The 26,615-nt window shown below is 43.3% G+C and overlaps 2 protein-coding genes across 5 annotated transcripts in view; one reads left to right on the forward strand and one right to left on the reverse strand.

Annotated features, from left to right (window-relative positions):
• Positions 1-1,335, reverse strand: part of RMND5A (required for meiotic nuclear division 5 homolog A) — a 35,662-nt gene extending 34,327 nt beyond the window's left edge. Inside the window, exon 1 of one of the 2 annotated variants that reach the window (XM_054995535.1) lies at positions 1,088-1,335. In XM_054995535.1, the coding sequence (XP_054851510.1) occupies positions 1,088-1,229 (142 nt within the window). In that variant the 5' untranslated portion in view covers positions 1,230-1,335. The remainder of the gene's footprint in view (positions 1-1,087) is intronic. The other variant, XM_054995536.1, reaches the window with a different exon arrangement.
• Positions 1,336-7,009: 5,674 nt separating this feature from the next.
• The window catches only part of LOC129338640 (charged multivesicular body protein 3), a 30,262-nt gene continuing 10,656 nt past the window's right edge, over positions 7,010-26,615 (forward strand). Inside the window, exons 1-4 of one of the 3 annotated variants that reach the window (XM_054993025.1) lie at positions 7,010-7,605; positions 13,230-13,369; positions 20,100-20,215; positions 21,651-23,601. In XM_054993025.1, coding sequence (XP_054849000.1) covers positions 7,380-7,605; positions 13,230-13,369; positions 20,100-20,215; positions 21,651-23,178 — 2,010 coding nt within the window. In that variant the 5' untranslated portion in view covers positions 7,010-7,379 and the 3' untranslated portion in view covers positions 23,179-23,601. Of the gene's footprint in view, positions 7,606-8,738; positions 9,051-13,229; positions 13,370-20,099; positions 20,216-21,650; positions 23,602-26,615 lie in introns of those variants that run through there. The other 2 variants (XM_054993026.1, XM_054993028.1) reach the window with 2 other exon arrangements.

Here is a 26,615-nt window from a genome sequence, read left to right on the forward strand (position 1 = left end):
AACAAAAAGAGTACTTTAAAACAAAATGATTACTTTTGAACAGCTGAGATCTCATGTAGATTTCACACATGAAATGTCATTCATTTCAAAGATTGGGTGTGTGTACACACACACATGAACCACCATGAAATGTATGCAATTATAAGAAAGCCACCAAACCTGTTACTCATTTGCCTGTCGTTGCTCAGGAGCAATCAATGACCATTATTACTCAGGGTAAATAGCTACCAATCCGGAAACAGAATAGCACTTCCTTTTAAAATCATCAATACACAATTAGAAAAGGCCAAAATCAGCCAAAATAACGAGCCATTATTCCATCCAGAGATGTCAAGGCAAAATATAGTCTTCTCCCTCTCAAAACTAAGGTTCTTGTTTCTTCCCCAAAGCGGGACTTCATTCCCACCTCCAAAGTAAGCTCCGCAGTGAAAATGAAGCTGCCCTACAGAGGAAAGCTCATCAACCCCCCTAAAACCTGGCAGTTATTGTAATAACAGCTTCAACACAGTTCTTAGGAATCCAACTCCTAAAATAAACCAGACTGCCCTCAGCCAGGGAAAGGAAGCCTCCCTGCCGGTTTCAAAGACGACAGGACCGCGACCCCGTGGAAGTGGGCCAGCTGCCCCTACACACGCAAGACAGCACGGGGCAAGAGCACCCCCGCTAGGCCTTGAGCCCACTGCCTGCTTCTCAAAGCCCGCCGGGCAGGGGCGCCGGGGCTCACGTAGCCCGCCCGGGTCCTCTCTGGCCCAGCGAGGGAAGGGGAGCGGGCGCCGCCGGGCCTCCGGAGCGCTCAAAGAGACCCGCAGAGCGACGCGACGGGGCGGCGAGGGAGCCCAGGGCCTCCGGGGCAGGAGACGCTTCCTGGTCTGCGAAGGAAAGGGGAGGCGGGAGGGCAGAGCGGAGCTCCCGGGGCAGGAGCCGGACACTCTCGGGAGGAGAGGAAGCCGGGGGCCTCCAGGTTCGGCCGCGGGCGCCTCTCTCGCCCAGCCCCCGAAACGGCGGCCAGGCTGGGGTCGAGGCCGCACTGCCGGCGGGGTCTCTCGGGACGGGACCGGAGGGGAGCGGGGCCCGCCGCGCCACGTACTCTCGCTCTGGAGGATCTCGCGGCGCAGCCCGGCCACGTACTGGATCAGCTCCTCCAGGCTCCGCTCGCACAGCTGCCCGTAGCCCGAGAACTTCTGCAGCACCTTCTCCAGCTCCCGCTCCACCGTCACGCACTGGTCCATGGCCGGCCCGGCGAGCGGACGCGGCTCCTCCAAAGGTTCGCGGGAGGAAGCGGCAGCCAGGCTTGTTGTTTTCTCAGGCAGTCCGTGGGGCAGGCTGGGTCCTTCCCTGCCCAGGCTCTGAGACACGACACTGGCAGTGCGGAGGGCAGCCCGGGGACTTTCGGCGGAGGCCGACGCGCGCTGCTATAACGCCTCGCCCCTCCCACCGCAGCGGTTGACCTGAAGACGAGGGAGGCGCCGGGTTGCAGAGGGGAAGCTGGCGGAATGTGTGGAGGAGGCCTCTGTAGAGTGGCGAATTGCGCTGTTTTCTGCGGGACTGCAAGCCCCTCAAAGGGGCGGCGGGGCTGGAGGGGATCAGCGGCCGCTTACCCCCCCCACCCCCTTGTTAAATATTCAGAAATGTTAAAATTATTCAAAAAGGCCTTTTACTCAAATGGGAGAGCTAGATGGGGTCCCAGGTGGTTCGCTAATGAGTTAGACTTCACCATTATGTTGCTTTACATATTATCTGTTGCTTTAAATATGTACTACCTGTGTTTTAAATTGTCTACTGTCAATCCTAGAAGTGATTATGTTCTGTTTCAGTGTTTTCTTCTACTTTGTATTGGATTCTTGCTAACGCTGTGCCTTTTAAAACTTGTATCTATTTACCCTATGGGTAAATAGGAAATGGGTTTATGGAAATGTACTTGATATGGATTGTACTAATCTCACACTGTGTAATCCGCCTTGAGTCTCAGTGAGAAAGGGAGACTGTGTATGACTAATACATACATATACACAACACACACACACGGAGAGAAACCTGGGCAAATTCCAACTATTTTTAGAATGGGAGCACCAGAATGGGGTCTACTAAGATAATGTCCATTGGAAACGGAGCTCTCCGAAGATAATGTGGGAGTCTCCAATGCCAATGGACTTGAATGAAGAAGGGAGCTCTGACGCTTGGAAGTTTGTACTCAAAAAATCTTGTTGGTCTCTAAGGTGCCACCAGATTCAAATCCTGCTGGACTTGAAGGGGCTGTATTGAAAAATACTACCCAGGTGCGAATAAAACAAGGAACGGGTCAAATACGGAAACAACTGTCTTGTCTGGAAGTCAGCCTCAATGAATAAAATGGATCTAGATCTAGTTTCCTGACTATATTAATATTAATGCTAGTTATAGCCTGCCTTTCTCACTGATACTCATGGCACACAGTGTAAATCTAGCTGGGATATTCAAATAAACATTCAAGAACAAGCAGAAATCCGACAGAGCTGATACAATTCTGAAACAAAACATAAGCAATTCCACATGACATATTAAGCAATGTGGAAGCTCTACTCAGTAGGAACATCTAGCAGCAGACAGTATACTACAATCCGATCCCTGTATCAGAGCATCTCTGAACCGTTTCCTTACATTACAGGCTTATTACATGTGTTAAAGTGCCCTTCTGAGTAACTCAGTTTTGCATAATTTGTGAGAAGCTGAGAGAGCTGGAGCTTTCCTGACTTCCTCAGGCAGGCCATTCCATAAGGTGGGAGTCACTACAGAGAATGTGGAGAATGTGCATCATGTATTGATTTTGCCCATTTGCAGGGTGGGACCTGCAGAAGGATGTGGTTCAGATGATAGAAGCTGCCGTGGTAGAGCATAGGGAGAGAAGCAGACCCATAGATATGAGGGACAAAGGCAGTGAAGGGCTTTATATGTGTCACAAAAACACACGTGCACACATGCCTGGGACATCCTGCGTGCCAAGCAGATGCCCTGTCCCTGAGCCACAGCCCCTCTCCAAATTACAATTAGGAATCTTAAGCAGATTTTCCTCAGTCAGTGCTTAAGCTGTATTTCCTGTATGCTGAGTGTATTCCTTATTTTATTTTGGAGCTGGAGACTAAATGAGTCAAGACTCAGCTGGAGGAAAGCCAAAAATAGGTGTTCCACTTATTTCTGAAATTGGACCAACTAACTTACAGTGCTAAAACAATTAGCATCAGAATGGAAAACAGCAATAAAGCCTCTGGAGGAGGTCTCTGCTAACCTGTTAGAAATAGTTGAAACAGCCAGCAAGGCAACAGATTTAAGAATATGCTACTAATACAAAATACCAGCTTTGAGAAAAAATAAGTTGCAATTAAAACTCCAAGATCTCAGAAATCAGAAATTAAACTTCTGTGCCTGAAAAATTCCGGAATCGGAGAAAAGACCTTTCCCAGTTTTCTGGTAAGGTCCCTTTCTAAACTCCCAAAATGTCCCATAATCAGGAGCCCTAGCAATACTATCCCATTGTCTTTCAACTGAGTCATGGCTGACTTGGTGATGTTCCCTGCCCAGTCCCATATGAATGGTATAGCACTATACCATAGCACTAGTGGAATGCCTGGTGCCCTATAGCGTTCCTCTTTTGCCTGCATGGCTCAGTAGTTAGGACACTGGTTTCAGGTGTTGGTTCATAGAGGTGTATCAAATTATGCATGGATTGGAAAAAGTAGATAGGGACAGCATTTGCTTCCTTTTCAATAATACTAGAATTTGGGGACACCGAGTTAAGTTGATTGATAGAATCAGAATCAGGACAGACAAAAGGAAACATCTCTTTACTCAACAAGTAAATTGTGGAATTCACTGCCAGTGGATGTAGGGATGATCATGACCACAGATAGCTGTGGGTTAAACATTAATGGGGTTAAACATTAATGTAGGATGTTTCAATAATGGTTACTAGCCATGAGAACCTCCACATCCAGATGCAATAAACCTATTAAATACCAGTACTAGGAGGCAGGATCTGGGGAATGACTAGGCTTCTATGCCCTATTTGTTGGCCTGCCAGGGTAACTGGCTGCTGTGTGAAACAGGATGCTGGACTAGATAAGACAACTGGTCTGATCCAGCAGGCTTCTTCTTATGTTCTTTTCATTGACTGTAATCCCATCAAAAGTAGAAGAGTTGCTAGTATTTAAAAATATAAAACTGGTATACTTTTTGTACTAGAGTCACATTACAGGAAGCAGGCTTACAGGCCCTTAAAAGATCCTTAATGTGGAATACATTATTTATATTTCACTTACAGTCTGCCTGTCCTGCTGAGACAGTCAGCAAATGACACAACTAAAAACAATGCGATAAGAACAGTCTGCAACCTGACCAACAGTGAATAAAGTTCGGTCACAAAATTAGAGAATAATAACTGTATAACACATAATACAAACAAATAATGCGACAGTTCGGAACTGCGTAACTGGAGAACAATGCAATAAAACAGTCAAATATATACAAAGACCGCAGCAATGGAGATTGCCACCTCAGCCACAAGGAAGGTACAGGCACAATCTGTTGTCGCTGTTGCAAACCAGTGGCTCTTGCTCACAAGGCCCTGGAAGGAGACACTTGGCCTGGCCCCATCAAGCCTGGTCACCCACTGTGGCAAGAAGAGCACCCAGTCTGCATGGTGTGGCTGAAGGAGTTGCAGCATGTGGCTCAGAATCGCCACTGGCCCAGTGTGGAAGAACCTCCGAGGAGGTGATCCAACTCTGGCTTGAAGCATAGCCATAAGTAGGTGCAGGATTATCTCCTCCTTTGACCTTCTACGGAAGGGTTAAAGGAACTATCAGAATGCAAGGTAGATAGTATAGCCCTAGGCTGGCATGACCTAACCGCTGTACCTGGTAAGCAGAGGCCCAGTATATAAAATCAGGAGGAAGCGACCAAGCCAGGCTGTCTGCTCTGGAGCCTAGGAGCCAGGCTTGTGTTGGAACCAGTCTGTAGTGGAGCTACTCGGGGATGTTGGGTGCTGTGAGTTGACGGTTTTTTGTTTCTTCTAGGTTAAGCGATTGTCATTTCATTTCCCCTAAATTAAGAGGTTTCTTTTTGTTTTGTTTCCTCTGTGGCAAGGGAGTGTTGTATGCTTGTTTCTTCCCCCCAATTAAAGGCCTATTTATCTTGCCGCAAGTGAGTTTTCTTGACCTTCCAAATCTTTGGAAGAACCCTTGCCTCTGACAGAACACCTCATGGCACTGTTGTGAAGTTCTGAGGCTCCTGTTCCTGAATCCTCGGCGGGGGGGGGGGGGGGGTTCTGCAGTGCTATGGATGATGATCTTCCTTAGACTCACTATCTATGCTTTTGCAAGTAGAGGATTTTAGAATGAGCAAATGCAGAGTTCTGGATATTGAACTACAAAACCTTTATAGCTCTGCTAACAAAACTTTCTCTCCCTTGAGGTTAGGGATCTCATTTAAAATATGGCTCCTTTTATTATTTGGAAAACCAAATTTGCCAAACCATCCCTGTAGCATGGCTCCTTACTTTTATTATTTGAAAAACCCTCAACAGTGTAGAGCCTTTTCTCTGGCTAGATTCAATGTCATGCCTTCAGTGGTCTTATATGGCAGATTCCAAAAGGTAGCCTACTCTGCTAGACTCGGTCTGTGTAAGTTAAAATGTACTGAAACAGTCCGACATATCCTCTTTTATTGTCCCTTTAACGCAAATATTCATTTTAAGTATCTTGACCCTATTCATGCAAATAAGATGGGTCTGTCTGATCACATTAAAGCCCAGTATATCTTGAAGGACACCTTTCCTGGTACAACCAAGAAGGTTGCTTTGTTTCTCCAATATGCCATTAAGATTTGTCAAGATAAGACAGTGATGATCCGATATTATACTTGCATTTTATCTATACATGTTTTTATCCTTTTATTGTAACAATCCTGCAATTTGTATTAGCTTATCGTTTATGCTACTATGCCATTAAAGGTCTTGAAGGATGATGATCTGTGGCTGCTGGGTGGCAGGGTTCAGGTTAGCTGTGCAGGACTTTGGCACAGTCAATGACTGTCCATGGCTGGTGGAACATCGCCAAAGCTAGTCAGGCAATTAAGAGCCACAGCCTCTAAAGCAGGAGCTGCAGCAACACGGAGCCAGATGGTTTATGTCAAACCAGGCACTGCAACTCCTTTGGCCATGTTGTGAGGGCTGGGGAGGATGCTACAGCCTAGCAATGAGGATGAAGCTGAGGCAGTGCCAGGGAGTGTTGCCACTGACGAGCACCACTTGGAAGAATAGGACTGGGGGCTCGAGGGATGGGACCCCTATTGGTGGATGGTCCAGCTCTTGGGCTGTAGCACATCCCCTCTGAGGAAGGCTAAAGTGGGTGGTACTTTCTCGTTCAGTAGAACAAGCAGGGCAGGTATCAGGGAGGCCAGGGTCTGGTGGAGAGCATTTTCCTTCACCACCACTAGCCACAGAGCACGGGATGGTCTTGCAGATTTGAGACAGGGAAAAAAGGTCTCCTTCCCATCAGAAGCACTCTATGGCTGACAAGGGGACTGGGTGCATTTGGGGAGAAGGCCAGGGCAATTACAGGGGTTCTCCAGTGGTTCTGTGTGTGCCGGGTTCTGGGCGTGCTTGGCCTGGAGGAACCTAGGGTTGCCAACTCCGGGTTGGGAAATTCCTAGAGATTCGTGGGAGAATCCTGGGGAGAGAAATCTCAGGGGGGGAAATGCCACAGAGTCCACCCTCCAACGCAGCCATTTTCTCCGGAGAAGCAGAGATCAGCTGAAATTCCGGGAGATGGCCAGGCCCCCATCTGGAGGTTGGCAACCCCAGAACCGGCGTTGAGTTCCGATCCTACAAACGGCGACCAGAGAACTCGCCGAGGAGAAAAGGGGCACGGGAGAGCCCGGCGGGCCGCTCAAAGGAGGAATGCGCGCCTCCTGTCGGCAGGGCACGCGCAGCAGCGGGAGCGCGGCCTCCTCTTCCCTCCCTCCCTCCGTCGCCGTCCCCGGCTGCAGACGTCACTTGTTATGTCTCGTCCCGCTCGGGCTCCGCTCCGGCGCGAGGAAGCGGCGGCGGCGACAACGACCAGGACGGGGGTCGGGCAGGGCCCAGCCCAGCCTGGCCAGGAGGCGTAGGGCTGTCGCCGCTCGGGGGGGTAAAAGCTCCGCCCGCTCCGGTCGCCGCTCCGCCGCTGTGGGGGGACATCGGCGCGCGGCCGAGAAGGCCGCCCCGTCGGCTGGCCTGAGGCCCGGGCTGCTCCCGGCCCCGGTTCCCTCTGCCTGAGGCGACGGATATCGGGCGCGTCGGCCGGCCGCCCTCCGTCCCTCGGACGATTCGCTTTTCCTCAGAGTGACCCAGAGAGGGGGAAGGAAGGAAGATGTGGCTGAAGCTGTTTTTCTTGCTCCTGTATTTCCTGGTCCTGTTCGTCTTGGCCCGGTTTTTCGAGGCCGTCGTGTGGTACGAGACGGGCTTCTTTGCCACCCAGCTGGTGGATCCCGTGGCGCTCAGCTTCAAGAAACTGAGGACCATTTTGGAGTGCCGGGGTCTGGGCTATTCGGGCCTCCTGGAGAAGAAGGATGTCAGGCAGCTGGTCCAGAAATCGGGTAAGAGCAGCGCGCCTTTAGGGGCTTTGTCGCCTCCCTCCTTCCTCAGGGTGGGGGGCTCCCTTGCTAAAGTGTGCGGCATTCCTTGATTCTCTCATCTTGGGGAGGTGACGAAAGCCTGGCAGGGAAATAACGTCTTATTCGTGCTGTAAGCAACCTCAAATTTGAAATGCATCCAGAGACTCACTATATAGAACTACTACAGTGTGGCCACCTGCGGGATGATGTCAGCATGAAGCAGACTACACAGTGGCACAGAAGAACAAGCAAACTCTGGCCCGGGGACAGTCCCATCAGGAAACAGTGCCAAGTCTCATCTGAAATGAAACACACGTGCCAGAAAGCATCATGAACTTAAATATATTTGCTCCTTGCTTTTCCATTGATAATGAATGTGAACCAACATGAAGTAGTGACTTGAGTGTCAAATTAGGATCAGGGAGACCCAGACTTGAATCCTCACTCTGCCATTGAAGCTTTTGGGCTGAACTTGGGCCAGTCCCACACAGTTTGAATAATCTACCTCATAGGGTAGTTGATGCGATGTTAAAATAGTGGAGAGGAAAATAATAATACTTTGGGGAGAAAATCAGGGTATAAATATGCTCTACTACCTGTAGTGGTTACACTTTCTAACTAGAAGAAATCTTTTTCATTAGGCTAGGTAACAAAATTATTATGATATAATTTGATCCAGTTTATGTTTACATGGAAATAAATTCCTTAGGGTTAGGGTTAGTAAGTCTCAATGGGACTTTCTGTAAGTAAGTGCACGTAAGATCACAGCATGAATGCAACAACTGTTCAAAAAGTTTTTTAACTTCAACCAAGGAACAAGACCTTGATAGTGTTAAGTGCTTCAGAGAAATTCAACAGGAGAATTTGCTTGACCACCTGCTTTTGTGGGAAATGTACTGAAGTGTTGGTGGCTCAACAAATACCGTATAAAAATCTCTTCAGTTTCCAAATATGAAATCCTTCAGGTCTGACTGCTAGGCCTTTAAAATTGTCATCAATATTCTTGGTGTTGTTTGGTTACAAACTCGTTGATACATTGTATTACAGTCAGCTGAGAAGAATTAGTAAGGGTGACTAATTGTTTTGTGTTCCTAGATACACAGTTCTGTTTTAACTGGTGCACAGTGATGCTCTGCCTTCCCAGATGCTCCGTCTCTGACCAGTAGTAAGCATTGTCTTTCCCCGCTTTTTCCCCAGAGCAGGAGACATGGTCATCCCCTACAAAGGGAATCTGTATTGTATACCATCCCTACCCCCATCCCAATTTTGTTTGTTTATTTGTTTATCTTATTTATAACCTGCCGTTTTCCCTGAAATTCAAGGTGGATTACGGGGTAAAGAAATAAAGAGAAAAACGTATCATACAACATAAGACATCCAATGAACATGTGAGCAACAATGAGAACAGCAAACTGCCTAAGGCAAAGGTATATCGCAATGCAAAACAGGGGATTACAAGGTATAAGTCTACAATAAAAGCCAGGGGATATTTACAATAAAAATAATAATGCAGTGAACTACAGACCCCTTCCCATATGAAGGAGTCCATTTGGACTGTTCCATCTTAATGCAGTTTTAATTCCATTATAAGATTGCCCTCCTAAACATCTCTGTTTTGCACATTTTGTGGAATGACATAACTTTGGGATCTCTCCTGACCACTTCAGGCAGGCTGTTCCACAAGGTGGGAGCCACCACAGAGAATGCTCATGAATAGGCTTTGCTCAGATGAGCGAAGTTGTGGAGGGGGAGCTTAGCAGGAGAGGTGGTCCCACAGGTATATTGGTCTCAGGCCATGCAGGGTTGTATCGGTTATAATCAGTACCTTAAAGTGAATGTGGTAACTTCTATAGCCAGGGTAGTGACTACAAGTCAGGTATGACATGCATGTTCCTCCTAGCACCTCCTAGTAACCAAGCTGTTTGTATTCTGAACTAGTTGAAGTTGAGTTTAAGGGCAGATTCATGTAGAGTACATTATTGTAGTCTAGCCTTGAAGTGAGTATATCATGGCTCCACATGGCCATATCAGCTGAGTCAAGGTAGGAACCATATTCTGGGCTAAACAAAGTTAGAAGAAAAGCATTTTTTGCAGCTGAATTAAATTGCTTCTCCAGTAGTAATGTTAGATCCAGCATGACCCTATGGCTCTTAACTGAGCCAGAAAGTGTCAGCCGGACCCCATCAAACATGGGGAGCACAGTATGCTTTAAGAGCTCACCCCTCCCGACAAGCATTGCCTCCTTCTTGTCAGGATTTAGCTTCATCTTGTTCACCTGGGTGTCATCAGTGTATTAGTGACAGTCTCAGTCTCCAGGTCAGAGTTCAGGCCCAGCCAACGAACAATAAAACTGACTGCAGGCAGCCATCATTGAGGGGGTGGCTGCAGATCTTCAGTCAGATCTGAAAGCACTCCACTTCAGATAAATGGGTTAAGTGTCATGGATATGCAGGGCTGCCCTTGAAGCTGACCTGGAAATTACAGCTGGTCCAGAAGGCGGCAGCATGGGTACTTACGGATACCCCAATGACAGCACATACTCAACCAGTGCTTTGCCAGCTGCACTGACTCTAGGATGAGCATCAAATCTGTTTCAGGGTTATAGTACTAACCTTTAAGGCCCTTTACAGTCTGGGACCAACATACCTGTGGGTCTACCTCTCCTGGTATATCCCCCAAGGAACGTTGCATTCTGGAAATAAGAACTTATTGGTGATCCCTGGCCCCAAAGCTGTCTGGCTGTCCTTGACCAGAGCCCGGGCCTTCTTGGCTCTGGCGCCTACCTGATGGAACTCTATGCCTGGTGACATCTGTGCCCTGCGGGATATAACACAGTTCCTCGGGGCATGTAAAACAGAAATGTTCCGTTAGGCTTACGGCTGAGGACTGGGCTGCCTACCACTGTATTTGGCACCTATAGGGCAAAAAATGTGTATTGCTTAACATTGCCAATGTACTGTTTTAATGGTTTTAATCCTGATTGTTTGATCTTATTTATACCTATTTTTGTTTATGTAAATTTGATTATGATGTGGTGTACACCACTCAGCTTGTTTACGGGGAATGCGGTTTAGAAATCCAATAAATGAAATGAAATCTGAATACACAAATATCCAGTTAAAATAAAATAAAAAAATAATAGGGTTAAAATAAAAGCAGCAACACTGTAAAAATACATTGTCAGTAGCACATGCATCCAAATACCTTCAGAGACTTTTGGCTACAGCTGTCAGTGACTGCCAACTTAGATCTCAAAGAACTTCACTGCACGAGTCCACGGATGCATGAGTTAAAGTTTTAATGATATTCTGAGAGCACAGTACAGAAGACATCTCTTTGACTGGAATGCCTATCCCCTCCCCCTGCTAAGCATTAAACTCTTCAAGCACAACCCACTCTACTTCCCTCCCCCTGTATCTAAGCTGTAATTTCCCATCTATGCAGTGAAAGCAGGAAAAGTAAAAGTAAACTAGAGTTGTGTCTTTCTCCAACCAACTGGCCGTGTCTCTGTAGCAATGCTGATAACTACATTTCTTCTCACAGCTTCCGACAGCAACATGTAATGTTTCTCAGGCAGGTTTGATACACAGGCTCCAACAGCACTCTTAAAGCATAGCATCAGAGATCAGTCAACAGTGAACCTCCAATTCCTCGAAGTATGGCAGGGGCCACCCTGACACTAATACTGTATCAACTGCTGATCTGATAAAGCCCTTAGCAGTGCAATCCTAAGAAGAGTTATGCTAGTGTAAGCGGATTGAAATCAGTAGGCTTAGACTGGAGTAACTCTTTTTAGGACTGCGCTGTAAATGTATTAGTCATAAATAGTCCATTTGAAAATCTCACCAGCAAGTTGACTGTTCTAGAAACTGATATTAACGCTATAGCAAACTTCTTCAGAAATGAGAAGTTTTAGTAAAATTCAGTTATGTACATTTTCTGAAGCACATTCCCCAGTGGAGGAGAATGGGATTGTTTCTGTCATTGTTCAATAAGAGCAGATGGTGTGAACTGCATTCTGAGTGACAAGAAAGGCTTCCTAAGAGTGAGGTTACATGGCTGAACATTTTGCTAACATTTGTACTTAGTATCCAATGAAGTAGCTTTTAGGGTTATATACTTAATACAGTCACCCTGAGTGAAAAAAAATCACAAATTCTGTGTTTAAATTTGCATTTTGCACCACTTAGCTAATTATTCCGTTGAAAAGCCATCATTTTAAATTGTGTATAAATTTTTGTGACCAGGTATTCGAGTTGAGGAAGCTGTTCCTAGACTTCAGGGAGACAGATTTTTGGCCATCTTGCTTTGAATAATTTTTAATCCAACAGTTAAAACTGAAAGGTAGAATTGATATAACTGTTTTTGATCTAGGAAATGCTGTTGGCATATTAGAGGGAGTTACAAGCATTGCATTTAATAGCCTGTGCTGAAGACATTCCATGGCAGACAAAACAGAACCATCATATTTCAGCTGCAGAGAGCAATTAATCTAGCAGTTCCAGTACTGGCCACACTTGCAATCCTCCAGAATTTCAAACTACAATCCAGTGTTTAATTTTATAGAATTTAGGAAGAACAGCCAACTGCCAAATGTAGAGACTAACCATCCTGGGTAATGTTCACTGTAACTCGCTCAGCAGACTGATAATCAGTGTACAATTTATGAAGGCCTGAGAGCCATTTTTCTTCTTTTTCTCACAGTTTAAAGTATTTGGTTGCCACTTGTTTAAAATATCAGTCTTCACATAAAAGGGGATTTTTGAAATAAAAATAAGAATTTTGATAATAAAACCATGATAGCTGTTCTGCCTAACCATGAAATAGGGAGAGATGACCAGAAGGATAATATCTCAAGAGTATCAGATTGCATTTTAACATGCTTTAAGACAATGTGTGATGAACTGTTGAAAATCCTTGATGACTACCAGTATTAATTAGTAGATTATGAGAGTATGGAAAGTGCTCTTGTGTCTAAAATGACATATTGAGGTAGAAGTAGAAGAAAATGTAAGATCTCATATGTTTATAGAAAGAAGAGCTTTATTTATAATATCATGGAATGATGAGGTTAATGATAGTCTTTTTCCATTTTGTTTCTTGAAATTTTATAATAAATGTTCCTTTTGTAACTTTCTTTTTGTATTTGTTCCTCCTTCTTTCCTTTTTCTTGTTCAAAAATTTCTTGTTAAAAGGCTTTTTTGTTTCTTGTCACTAACCTACAGAAGAAGAGAATTGTGTCTTAAAGTGTGTCTGTAAAGGTGGTGGCTAAGTTGTAACTGAGCATAGCATATGAACCCATGGAACATATTTACTGCTTACAAAGTATACATACAATGTATGGTGGCTGAGTGTCCCAATGTATCATTTCCATGCTTTTTTGGTCACAAGTGAATGTGAACTAAAGCACATTAATTCTTCTGTTAAATCAAGTTTTTTAGCCATGAATATATGTAAAGGTATGTGTGCAGTTTTGCTCATCTCATTAAAAAGTAATTGATAGTCTTTGTCTAGATGACCCCAGCATTTTTGTACCAGGATCCTTTTGACTAATGTGACTTTTTGCATTTTTAGCATAGTTAATGTCTCTTTGTGTCTTTACACAGGAGACCTCATGGAGGGTGAACTGTATTCTGCTCTTAAGGAAGAGGAAGCTTCCGAATCTGTTTCAAGCACAAACTTCAGTGGTGAAATGCATTTTTATGAACTAGTAGAAGACACGAAGGATGGTATCTGGCTAGTACAGGTATTCATTTTTTTTCAAGGAACACAACTTATGTTCACGTTACATCCAATGAACTCTAGCTTCTGGTCACTAAGAGAATGTGAAGTATTTAATGCACTTGGTCAGCACACATCAAAATAGCACATAACTGGTATTACACAACTAAAGCTGCAGTCCTAAACACATTTTCTAGGAAGTCTCGCCTCTTGAATTCCAGAGTACTTATTTCCAAGAAGATGTGCTGATGATTGGACTGCAAGCTTCATAGCTGTAACTTGGGAAAGTAAAATCTATATTTGCAGCTCAACATGAATTGGATACTATTTTCTCCTTTCTACTAAACTGTTGGATATTGAGATGAGTCTTTTGCATATTTACTTAAATGTAAGTCCCATTGACTTCAGTGGCTGTACACCTTACCATACATTAGTCACACTTAACACAATTCATAGTGTTTGCTGTTATAGTTAGCTTGTATTATTGACACTTCATTGTGGATATTGTCTGTATTACACCTTTTATTCTTGGTCATTTGTCACAGTATGTTAAAGAGGTACAGTTTAGCTAGTGCAGACCCCATTATTGCAACCTTCTGTTCTTCTCTCATTCAGTTAGGATACACTTGACTGCCAAAACTTACAAAGCATTAAGTATATTCTACAGGCCCACTTTCCGTGCTTGGTTACAACTTAGTTTCCATGTCCATATGTGTCCCCTTGGCCTTTCATGCGCAATTCTCTTCCTTTGTAGGATGGGGGGGGGGCGGGGGTGACACTGAAGTGCTATATCTCTTGTAGAATTTAGAAAAATATCTGTTGTTGCCAAATTTGCCTTCAGCTGGAGAGCAATATAATCTTTCTTTTTTCACATGCCAATCAGCCTTGATAATAGAACTAGTTTTCATAGTCTGGCAGAGACCGTGCCTGTTGCATCATTCCTGACGTGGAAGGAACAGTTTCGGGCTTGCCTTGCCTTGCCTTGCCTTGCCTTGCCTTGCCTTTCCAAATAGCATAAGAAAGTGGTAGCGGCAAGAGATACAAATGCACCTCAGATACTCAAAATAGGGTAGGAATGGCTGTATCTTTTCCCAGCTTTATTTCTACTTTGTTGAAGAAGAAATACAGACTGACCATTAAAATGTTCTTTCATACAGTCCTTTAGTGCTTTCTCTAGTGAAACTAACAAATCCAAAGCAAATCAAAGTCCAGTATATTGAATATGAAAATAGCTTTGATTTATCATTTTGTCCCCATGGGTATTTTTGTTAATTTTTTTACAAGTACATTTTTCTCCTGTGTTTAACTCTGACCCTGCTTGGTCTCTCAGAGACCCTTTAAGAAGCTTTCCAATTGTAAAATACTGCCTTTTAAAAAAAAAATCGAGTTGGGAACCTGCAGATCTTATGCAAAATGGAAAATCCAACTTTTTCCCTTGCCCCACAGGCTCCCACTCTGGTTCCTGAAGAGTCAGGTTCAAGGGCTGTGCATTAATGGACACATCAGTCCAACTTGTCTGTGATCAGTTTTCGCAGTGCAGACATAGCCAAGATCACAGCATTTATTTACTTACCTACATACTTTTATTTATAGTCCACCTTTCTCAGGGTGCATTACATCATTAAAAACAATGCAATATAAACAGTAGGATATGTCAATAAATACAACAAAATTGGATTACAAAATTATAGAACAATACACTAAAAACAGTATCCTTCAGACAACAAACAACGCAACAAATTCACATAACAAAATCAGAGAACACTGCACTAGAAACAGTGTAATATACACAATGAAAAAAACAAAGGAACCTCCCTAAAATTTTTCAGATATTAGCTACGACCTCATTCCCCATTATAAAATGCTGTCCTGAATATCTCTGTTTTACTCATTCTGATTGATTAGCTCTCAGTATCAACAATGGTAGAAAAGAGCAAGAGTCCAGTAGCGGTGAAGAAGTGAGCTGTGACACAACAGCTCATACCTTACCTCAAATTTTGTTAGTCTTATAGGTGCTACTGGACTCTTTCTTCTGCTACTGACAGACTAACAGGGCTACCCATCTAGTATCAGCATCATTATCTTCCTGTGAAATTAACAAATAAAAACAACAGTAGCTTTAGGTGCAATGTGAGGACCTGGAACAGAGCATGCTGTTGAGGTTACTGCCTTCACTGCACAGGAGTAAGCTCTGAGTAGCAACAAATTGGGGTTCCACAGTATAGCTTCACATGCATGCCTTGTTTTCTTGATGTGTGCACTATCTAGAAATGAGTCTGTGTTGGCTTGTATGAGGCCCTGTAACTGAAGACGCTAACTTCATCATTACCATCTCTATGATAATTATGAGCATTTCCCTAGGATGGCTTCCTAGTAGAATTGCAAACAATGTCACCATGAGCTTCAGGCCATGATCACTGAATATATGTTGTGTACACAGTTAATCCATAATTACAAGCAAATACAGCATTTTCCCTCAGTGAGTCATATAGTAGCCGATTTTGACAAATCTGCAAACCACGACAGAAGACATAGGAAATTTATCATTTGGTGATAATGTGGATGACTAGCAGGAGGCAATCATTTGCCTAGGGCAAAAATACAATTTCTTCCTCATTTGGTTGATTAACCTTATGTGCCATTCAATTCTCCTTTTGATGGAATTGAATATAGTGGCCATTTTAAAAATGAGTGGGAGTCATGGAAACAGATAGTGTCTGAAATGTTCATAATGTGCAGAAGAACATCTACTATTTTTTGCATCACTCGAGAACAATTCTTACTTGTATTCTATGCACTATACCTTGCTTAGCAGTGATCTTGGTGTTATCCAAGATATTTATCAAAATTAATAGGCTACTTTGCTATGAATTGTACAAAAAGGTTATGATGAGGATCGTGGGACTTGCATGGTTGAAAATGAAGTACAGGAATTCTTAATGGTACTCCATAGTCCCAGTTAACCGGTACAACTAATGTGGTGGAGGAAAGTGCTGTCAAGTCATAGCTGACTTATGGCGAACTCCCTCCCCGGCTGGGGTTTTCAAGGCGAGAGAGAGACTAATGGTGGTTTTCCATTGCCTGCCTCTGCAACCCTGGTCGTCTTTGGAAGTCAACTCTGCTTAGCATCTGAACTCTGGTGAGATCAGGATTGCCTGGGCTATCCAGGTTAGGGCTATACAACAAATTTCTTCTCTCTCACAGATTGTCGAAATGAGTATTGAATCCAAGATTATAGTATGCCCCTGATAAAGCTCAGTATCTTTCAGAACTTAAGCATTGGTACGAAACTCCAATATCATTCAAATCTGTCAGCTTCAGGAAGATGAAGCAATGTAGGTGTTCCTTCCACATGGTGGCTGACAGGCTGGCCAGAAAGGCATCAGTTTGAATTATCACGCTAGAAGGCCTTGGGCAAGATACTTTTGCAATGGAAGGATAATATAATTGACCTAATTTACAGGATGGTTGAAAGGATTGTGGCAAGGAGTTGCATGAGAAGAGCCCTGCTGATCAGATTGCTGGTCCCCCTACTCCTGTTTGACACAGTGGCCAACCACATCCCTGCAGGAAGCCCACAAGTAATGCATAAAGACAGGAGCCATGCTTTCTTCTTTTCCCATCATAAGCAACTGGCATTCAGAGGTAAACTGCCTCTGACCGTGAATTATTTTTACAGTAAAATAGCTGATAGTAGTTGATAAGTGGAGACCTATGAGGACTCCTAGAAGAAGGGCAATCCCAAAACCCTCCATCATGTGCATGGCCCCCTCCCACTACATGCACATCTTCTCTATGTGAGCAAGGAACAAGAATTAATTCCCTAGACAACAGCAGCAGCCCTGGGAACATACCAATCCTAGCCCTTAAAAACCTGATAGGCAGCTCTGGTTGCCAACCAGAGAGCTCTCATTCTTCTCTATGTGAGCAAGGAGCAAGAATTAATTCCCTAGGCAATGGCTGGGAATGTGTCTGTGTGGTGAGTAAGGGGGCTCTTCCCCTACCCTTTTTTATTTGATTTTGCTTCATTGCAACTTTTTGGTGCTGCAAGCCAATGCAAGTCAATTGGCGTTTGCGACTCCTAGTATCTACTGGAAGTTTCCTGGGGGTGGCCGCTTTGGGGGTCTGTAACTCAGACCTCCGAAATGCAATCTTGGCCAAACTTGGTGGGTGGCTGGAGGAGAGCCTGTGTAAAGTGTAAAGGGGATGGTCCTAGGGCCCCTGGAAGTGACATACCATGGATAGACAAACCGGTCCATGAACGGAGTGGGTTCGTGAAAAGTTCGTGGTCTGTGAAATGTGACGAACCATGGGCTGATGGTCTGTGGGGTTTTTCCAGTCCGTGCCCACCTCTACTAGCTGCAGCATTCTGCTGTAGCTGCAGCTTCTGAACACTCTTCAAGGGTAGTCCCAAATACAGCAAATTGCAGTAGTCCAGTCTACTGCATGAATCACTGTGGCTAGATCTGACTGAGCCAGGAATGGCCACAGTTGGTGCACCACCCAAAACAGGGCAAAAGCACTCTGAACTAACATACACCCTTGTTTTTCTAGGGTGACTGCTGTGTTAAGCAGCAGTTGCAAATTGTGGACCTGACTTTTCATATTTGTCTGCAAAGTAAGTAGCAAATTGCACAGCAGACTGTTATGTGGTCAGAGTCCAATTAACATAAAAGCCCTGGTATAAAAGCCCCTGAACCACATGGAGAACCTCAGCTGGACAATTATGCACAGATGTAATGGTGACAGAGAAATACTGCCTTTTCGTTACCATCACTGCCACAGAATAGGCTCAGTTCAAGGTACTGGTTGTCACATACAAAGCTCTTTTTGGCCTTGGCCCAGCATACTTATGGGACCGCCTCCCTCCCTGTGTTCCTCTATGGCAGCTTTTCTCATCTGAACAGGATCTCCTGTAGGTGCTACCCTGCACATGGGCAAAATCAATAGCAGGCCGTACATGGGCTTTCTCTGGTGGCCCCTACTCTGTGGAATGGCCTGCCTGAGGAGGACAGGAGAGCCCCCATGCTAGCTTTCTGCAAACAATGCAAAACCGAATTATTCAAAGAGACTTTTCTATTGTAGGGAGGGGCTCTCAAATGCTTCACTAATGAGTTAAGGACCATAGACTTTACCACTATGTTGCCTTACGTACTACCTGTTGCCTTAAATATGTGCTCCTATGAGCTACTTGTGCTTCATGTGGTCTAATGTCAGCCCTAGAATTGCTTATGTTCTGTTTTGTCATTTCTTCATTGGATTTCTGTATTGGATCCTTACTAATGCTATGTCTTCGTAAAATTGTGTTTATTTACTCTATGGCATTGTTATAAATGATGTAAATAATAATAAATAATAATATGGCTTTATGTTGTGTTTGATCAACCTTGCTCTAACTTTTCCACCAGTGGAGCTCTAGCTGTTGTCCGTCCTGTTTCATTGCCATCAGTTCCCCTGTAAACCAGGAATACTGCTTTCTTGGCTCTGTCCGGATTGAGAGGGTGCTTAGGGGTGATTGTGTCAACAGCCCAGGCCATCTCCGTATTCCAAAAAGCAGTCAGGGCCTTGACAGAATCATCAGCAGCAGATCCAGATCCTGCATCTGATGAAGAGAACTGTGATTCTCGAAAGCTTATGCTACAGTAATGTTGGCTAGTCTTAAAGGTGCTACTGGACTCTTTTCAATCAGCAGCAGAGTTGGTGAAATCCCCAAGTGCCAACAGGAAATCCATCAGGATTCAACAGGCCCCTGGGGTGGACCATCTTAATGGGTCCACCACTGCTGTGGAGGAAAGAGGAAGTAGTAAGTCTGACCTCTATATAAGATAATGATCTGACCATGACAAAGCTTTAATTCCCCCACCTCCAGATCACCCTCCCCATCTGTATAGCAGACCAAATCAAGTGCATGCCCTGCTAAGCATATGGGCCCAGTAATTAATTAGGACAGTCCCATAGTCGTCATGAAATCCTGAGCTACTCTTGACTGCCCGGCCTTAGCATGGATGTTGAAGTTGCCTAGGACCCCCAGTCTAGCAGTCTACTCCAAGAAGCCCAAGGAAGAAACAAATGGAGTTCCTTGAATTTGTATTGAAGGAAATTTTGCCAAGTTCTTTCAGAGGGGCTATTTTTTAAAGGTAGAATGTGATCCCTGCATCCATTTCTCATACAAAGCAAGTGTCCTAGACTGGCAGTGAAATCCTAAGCAGAGTTACTCCAGTCTAAGCCCACTGCTTTCAGAAATGACTTGGGGAAGAAAACTCAGTTTTCTCTCTTATTGCCAAATGTTAGGAACCCAAGGTTCCTTTGTACTCAGTAGGATTTCGCCCCCTCTTTTGAAACTGATGCAAATACAGAAGAGCAGCTGTTTGGAGGGCTAAACAAGTATAAAGTCACACTGGGGCAGAATCAGCAGTTACATGGATCCTGAACATAGTCTTTAATTCCACAGTAGTCATAATTGTACAAAAAAGTGTGTGTTTAACCCCTTCCCTGCTAATTGGTCTGTTTATTGCACCATGATAAAACTAATGATTAAATATTGTTACAGTGGGAGTGGATGGGTTACGTTTTTCATTTATGTCAGCATAATTATGAACTAAGTAATTATGCTCATTTATGTGAGCATAATTATGAACTACTTTCATAACATTTAAGTTGAAGAGATATGTAAGAATATAAATCATATAGAAGCTGATTTTCTATTACATGTGCTTCATAGTCTTAAATTTATTTTAATATTCTTTGATAAATAGGTCATAGCAAATGACAGGAGACCTCTTATGGAAAAAGTCCATTGGGAACAAATGGTGAAGAAAGTATCAAGGTTCGGTATACGTACTGGTACTTTTAATTGCTCCAGTGACCCAAGGTATGTTCTTGAAATTTTACCTATTTTAAATATTTCTATCTTAAAGAAGTTATATAGACTTTTAAATAAGCTTTCCCAGTGCTTCTACCTGTACTAGTAACTTCTTCAAAGAGAAGCCAGGTTAAAACAATATTCAGTCAAAAGAGCAATCAGTTCATGCAGAGTGGCTGAATGGTCTTCTAAACTAGCCTTTCTTTGTAACATCTCCCCCACCCCCAGCTTTCTGGTGTTTGCATCTTTGAGTATAAATACATTTGTCCAAGGGATGAATGTTTCATTTATCTGACTCTCAAAAGCTTATGAATATATTTCATCAGTCTTTAATGTGCCACTGGACTGAAGGTGGAGCTGTGTCTGCAACACAGAGATACAAAAGGGAGTAGAGCCCTCTAAAGAGAACGTGAAAGTTAGAGAAGCAGTGAGATGATGGCTGGACTGAAGTAGGAAAATGGAGGCCAACACCACAGTCTTCAGGGTGAGTGAGAGGAGAAATATCCAAAAGAAGGCAGCAACAGCAGCATGTGTAGAAGGGGACAGACAGCAGATGGGAATACGATTCAGCGAGGGGAGGAAGGGGTTTTCTATAATGGTAGAAGGAAGTGCTAAAAAGCTGAGAAAGAAGGCTAGATAAATTGAAAAGGGAAAGAAAAATTTGACACAAATTTGGAAAAAGATAAGGTGGAGAAACTCAAAGGTATGTGTTGGTCATAATCAGATATCCCAAAGGGTCACATTTTTCGGCAGACTCCTTAGCTGGCTGCCCATGTAATAATGGTGCTGGCGTCTCCTTTGTTTAACACCCAAGTGATGCTGGGAGGCTGCTAGGGCAGGAGGAAGGCAGCACCTGAAAAAGAAGGTGGGAAGGAACTGCAGCGGGGTGGGGGTTATGGACGGCAGGAAAGGAAAATTAACAGGTGCTTGGGTGAGACCAGGAACTGCTTGTTAACTTGGAGCTTCAACATCCTTTGTGTTTGACAGGATGTATGCAGTGTATGCGGAGTATCTCCTCCAGCTTCAGAATGGAAAAGTGCACATTTTGGGGGAGAGGGCAAGCTCCACGGATCTATTGCCTGATGGCTCAGTCCATGGGGGCAGCACAGAGGTCAGGAAAGGGAAGGTCTTGGGAGGCATGTGGATCATCCTCCAAAAGGAGACGATCTTGAAGCTCCCTCAGCTTAGTGGTAGTGAAGTCAAGGAAGATCTACAGTCTGTGCCTTGTCCCTCAGATACAGCAGGGGCTTGGGCTGCATAGTGCTCCAGGGAAGCTTCCGCTCATTAGAGCTAGAGAGGTTTCCTCCTTTGCTACAGGATTCCTGCTGGAGATTTTATTAATTTACATCATTTATACCCCACCATTCTCCCCATTCTTGTAAGTTCAGTGAGACCAATTATAAAGACTTTTTAAATTCTAAATCATTGTTTACTTTCTTTGTAGATACTGCAGGAGAAGAGGCTGGGTAAGATCTACACTAATCATGTCAGTTCCACAAACTAGAACATCCAAAGGAAAAGTGATGCTTAAAGAATACAGTGGACATAAAATTGAGACGGAGCATATTTTCAAATGGATAACAGCCCATGCAGCTTCTCGGATCAAAACAGTCTTCAAATCAGAACACCTAAAAGAAGAATGGAACAAAAGTGACCATTATAGAGTAAAAATATACTTGTTTGCTAAGTTAGACCAGCCTCCTGCCTTCTTTTCTGCACTAAGTGTAAAGTTTACAGGCAGAGTTGAGTTTATTTTTGTGAATGTAGAAAACTGGGACAACAAGAGTCACATGGAAGAGATGGGTATCTATAAGACACCATCCTATATCCTTAGAACTCCTGAAGGCATTTACCAGTATGGGAATAATACTGGCGAATTCATTTCCTTGCATGCCATGGACTCCTTCTTGCGTTCTTTACAACCTGAAGTTAATGATTTGTTTGTCTTAAGTCTGGTCTTAGTTAACTTAATGGCTTGGATGGACCTATTTATCACCCAAGGTGCCACTATAAAACGCTTTGTTGTTCTTATAAGCACTTTAGGGACCTATAATTCACTCTTAATTATTTCTTGGCTGCCAGTCCTAGGTTTTCTGCAGTTACCTTATTTAGACAGTGTCTATGAATGTAGTTTAAAACTGTTTAGGTATTCCAATACAACTACATTGGCATCCTGGGTGAGAGCTGATTGGATGTTCTACTCGTCACACCCTGCCTTGTTCCTCAGCACTTATCTGGGCCATGGCTTATTAATAGATTATTTTGAGAAAAAAAGACGGCACCATAACAGTGAAGAAGTTAATTCCAATAACCTAGAGTGGCTTTCAAGCCTTTGGGACTGGTACGCTAGCTATTTGTTCCACCCCATTGCGTCTTTCCAGGACTTCCCCTTTGAATCAGATTGGGATGAAGACCCAGATCTGTTTCTTGAGCACTTAGCTTTCCCTGATTTGTGGCTTCACCCACTAATACCAACTGATTACATAAAAAACTTGCCCGTGTGGCGATTTAAATGTCTTGCTGGCCATTCTGAAGAGGAAATGGTGGAAATCTCTCAAAGTGAAAGTGACTCAGACTGTGAATGCAAAGATGTACCAAGTAGTAGCACAGAGGTATCAGAGGATGAGCACAATACCCTTCAAAACCCCTGTGAAGGCGAACTTCTGCACAGTGCCAAGATCTGTTCATGTGCCAAAGCCAGATCGTACAGTGCTATGGAAGATACAGAGCCTGACTGGTCAGTTTGGCCTACTGATACATTGCATTGTACAGAATGTGTTGTATGTCTAGAGAATTTTGAGAATAGATGTCTGCTAATGGGCTTACCGTGTGGCCATGTTTTTCACGAGAATTGCATTGTTACATGGTTAGTTGGGGGTCAGCATTGCTGTCCAGTTTGCAGATGGGCCTCTTATAAGAAAAAAAAATCATACAGAAATCCTCGTGTTTGGTCACGCCACAACCCATCTTAGCTGTGTTAACTTCCCATACATTTCCTGCTTGCCTTTTACATGTTAGTCACAAACAGACCGTGTGATTTGAAGTTTTAGTTTAAATGTTGGTGTGGTGAAAGACAATAAACATGATGCTAATCTTGATGACTGACTGATTTGGTTGCCTTGTATGTTGAAACAATACTTATTGTACAATTACATGTTCCTTCTCAACATTCTGAAGTTCAAAAGTTAGCATTATTTGGGGTTGTTTTGCTTTTTTTGCAAATATATTCCAACAAATGCTCAACAGGAGATAAACATTGACAAGTCTAATGTAAAATAACTGTTTTGTTTAAATGTTTCTTCTTTTAGTTTCTTCAGCCCACTTTTTGTTGAATAATGTATGGTCTATGAGAATACATTTAAACAAATCTATAAAAATAAATTATTTTAAAAGAAGACTACCAATTTCTTATTAATCATCCCAGTAAAAGTTTTGTGCTTTGATGTATTTCTTATTCAAAGATACTGCTGTGTTTGTATCCTTCTCAGCCTCCAGGGAACTTAGAATAGCTTGTGAGTTCTTAGATCCAGACCTCCATGTCTTGCTGGTGTTGCTCTGTAACGTGCCCTGTACATTGGTTTCATTTACTACCATCATATACTAAATTTCAAGCTCTATGTCTATCCTGTCTAATTAGGTGTCTCAAAGAATACATCTAATTCTCAATTTTGCCAATCATTAAACCTTGGTTTCTGTTAGTAAAGCACAGGGGAAAGGCCCTTTCCAGGGCAAAATAAACCACATGGCCCTCCCCTGCTCTCCTTCTCTTGCCCCAGAGGGAAAACACAGTGGGGGAAGCAACTGCCAGATAACTTGCGATTTGAGCAACTCACACAGGTGCATATGACTTGATGCCACACAACTTGCCTGGGCCCAGCAGCATCTTCTACACAACTTGCGTGACTTGGCCAGGCAGTGGCCACTGACATCACACAACTCACCTGAGCAACTTGCTACCACACATCTTCAGCAACTTGGCTAGACCTTTTCAAGGGAGAGACTGCCATCCCACTCTGTTATCGAAGCTTGCTGAGAGACCTTGGGCCAGTCACTTACTCTAAGCCTAATCTACCTCATAGCATTGTTCTAAGGATAACAGGAAGGACAGAAGAATGATATAAGCTGTTCTGGGTCCCCACTGAGGAGGAAGGTGGGATATAAATGAAGTAAAAAAAATAAAGCTGAAGGTGGGGGAAGTCGGATCAAAGACAGGTGGTTTGGTGGATGGAAAGGAGAGAAGAGACTGGGAAAGGATTCTAGGGAGATCAAGGCTAGCCATGTATATAACTGCTTACATTTACAAATCAAACTGGTTTCTTAAACATGGTAACACTTATTCTAGCAAGAGCAAATAATCAAGTAAAAAGCATGCTAACACAATATACTGCATCACCCAAAGGGATTAGTAATGCCACCAAAAGCTACAAGGTGGCCAGCCACTGACTTCAGAAACGGACATCATCAGATTTGTCAGGGAGAGCAACACACCAACAGCCTTAGCTTATTTAAAACATTTACATCAGTCTTAAGAACTATAATTCCACACTCAAAAGAAATACAGCTTCAAAAAAACCTGCCCTCATGAAAGCCTCTAAAACGTGTCTAGTGTTAGGGTCTTCCTCACCTTGGGAAGCCCATTCCACAGCACAGGTGCAGTCACCAAGAAAGCCTGAGCCCAAGCAGAAACCGTTTCCTGATAATTAACCCCGGTGTGATTATCAGAGATGCTTTGTGGGTGTTTATGGAGATGATGGTGGTCCCACAGATACCAGGTTATAAAAGGCTTTAAAGTTTGACACCAGAGCCTTGAATATAGAAGCAAATTAGCATTCACTCTAATAATCTTAAACTTGGAGTAATATGTTCAGAATGCTGCCCTCGATAGTCTAGTTGCTGCATTCTGCACCAGTTGTCATTTCCATTCTGTTTTCAAGGGAAGTTCCATGTAGATAGTACCTAGCTTTGCTTCTGCTGAATTGGAGAGTGAAGAAACAAACTTAGTCTCTTAGGATAGTATTGCTCTAAATTTCCCCCTCCTTTGAGCACTCTGAGTTTCCATGGCCCACACTGCCCACATTTAAAAGAATATTTCTTACTGTAGTCAGTCAGCACATCAAAATGTCAATTGTGCTATTGCCACTGTCCTTTCTACATGTGTTCTGACCACATCTTGCCTGAGACAAGCTTGCTTATTTATACTCCACTTTTCTCCCCAATGGGGTCCCAAAGCATCATTCTTTTTTTTTTTAAATTATTTTTAAATTTTTTTTACCCAAAGCATCATTCTTCTAATTTATCCCCAAAACAACCCTGTGAGGTAGGTTAAGGTGCAAAAGCCTGGCTGGCCCACTGTCTCCCAGCAAGCTTCTGTGACAGAGCAGGGATCTGAACCTGGATTTCCCAGATAGTAGTCTGACATTCTAAACACTGTACCATGCTACACTATGTGTATACTGGAGGAAAAACTTTAAGCAAGATGTAGCTATTCCTACCCAGGCCTGTTCCATCTTCCTCCTGACTATACTTGCAAATTGCTTCATGTAGTGGTTTCATGCAATTTCCTGAGCATGCTGGTAATAAGATGGGGGTATATAAAGACTCTAAACAAATAAGAATAAACTTCTGCACTCTCCCCAGTTAAGCCACTTTATACGTTTTTGGTTTGCTCCAAGATGCTTACCAGAGGGTCTTCCAGTAACTGTCTTAACTGTAATTTAGCAAACTTCACATGTACAAACTTGTGATCCAGTAAGTCAAAGGCAGCCCCCAAGTCCCATACTGGAGCTTTTGAAATGGTTGACAAGCCACCATTTTTTAGGCAAGCTGCAAAACTTGGATGCTTATCATGTCCTTCTTGGCCCAGCAGCTGTGGTAATGGTGTGCAGGTTATGTTTTGTCCCATGGTTATGCAGTTCTGGTCTGTAACATTTTTGATGAATTATATCCTTTACAGCCCGAGGTTACACATTCTGTTGTATTACAAACAGCATAAAACAGAATTGTTTAGGAAGGCATTTTATAATTGTTTTTATTGTAACAAAAATGGTTTATTAACCATTTAATGTTTTTTAAATGTATCATCTTGCTTGCTTGCTTGCTCTACATTATTTCTATTTTTGCTATTCAATTTTTACATTGTTTATAACATATAACGTCGATTTTTTTTTTGGCATTGTTTGTAGATTTTGTAATCCTGGTCCAACTCTTACTGCATTTCTATTGGATATCTCCTGCTATTTGATTTGTTTTATATGCCCTGTCTTGAGTTTCAGCTAGAAAGGCCGATAAATAAATAAATAAAAATTCTTACCCAACTTTTAAAGGCTCCTGAAAGCTATGAAAAGAAACAGCAAGCAGAACGAGCTAACTGACTGAAGGTTATTTTTTTCTCATTAGGTTTTAATGAGAA

This window comes from Eublepharis macularius, chromosome 12 (genome assembly GCF_028583425.1).
Source record: "Eublepharis macularius isolate TG4126 chromosome 12, MPM_Emac_v1.0, whole genome shotgun sequence".
NCBI classification, from domain to species: domain Eukaryota; kingdom Metazoa; phylum Chordata; class Lepidosauria; order Squamata; family Eublepharidae; genus Eublepharis; species Eublepharis macularius.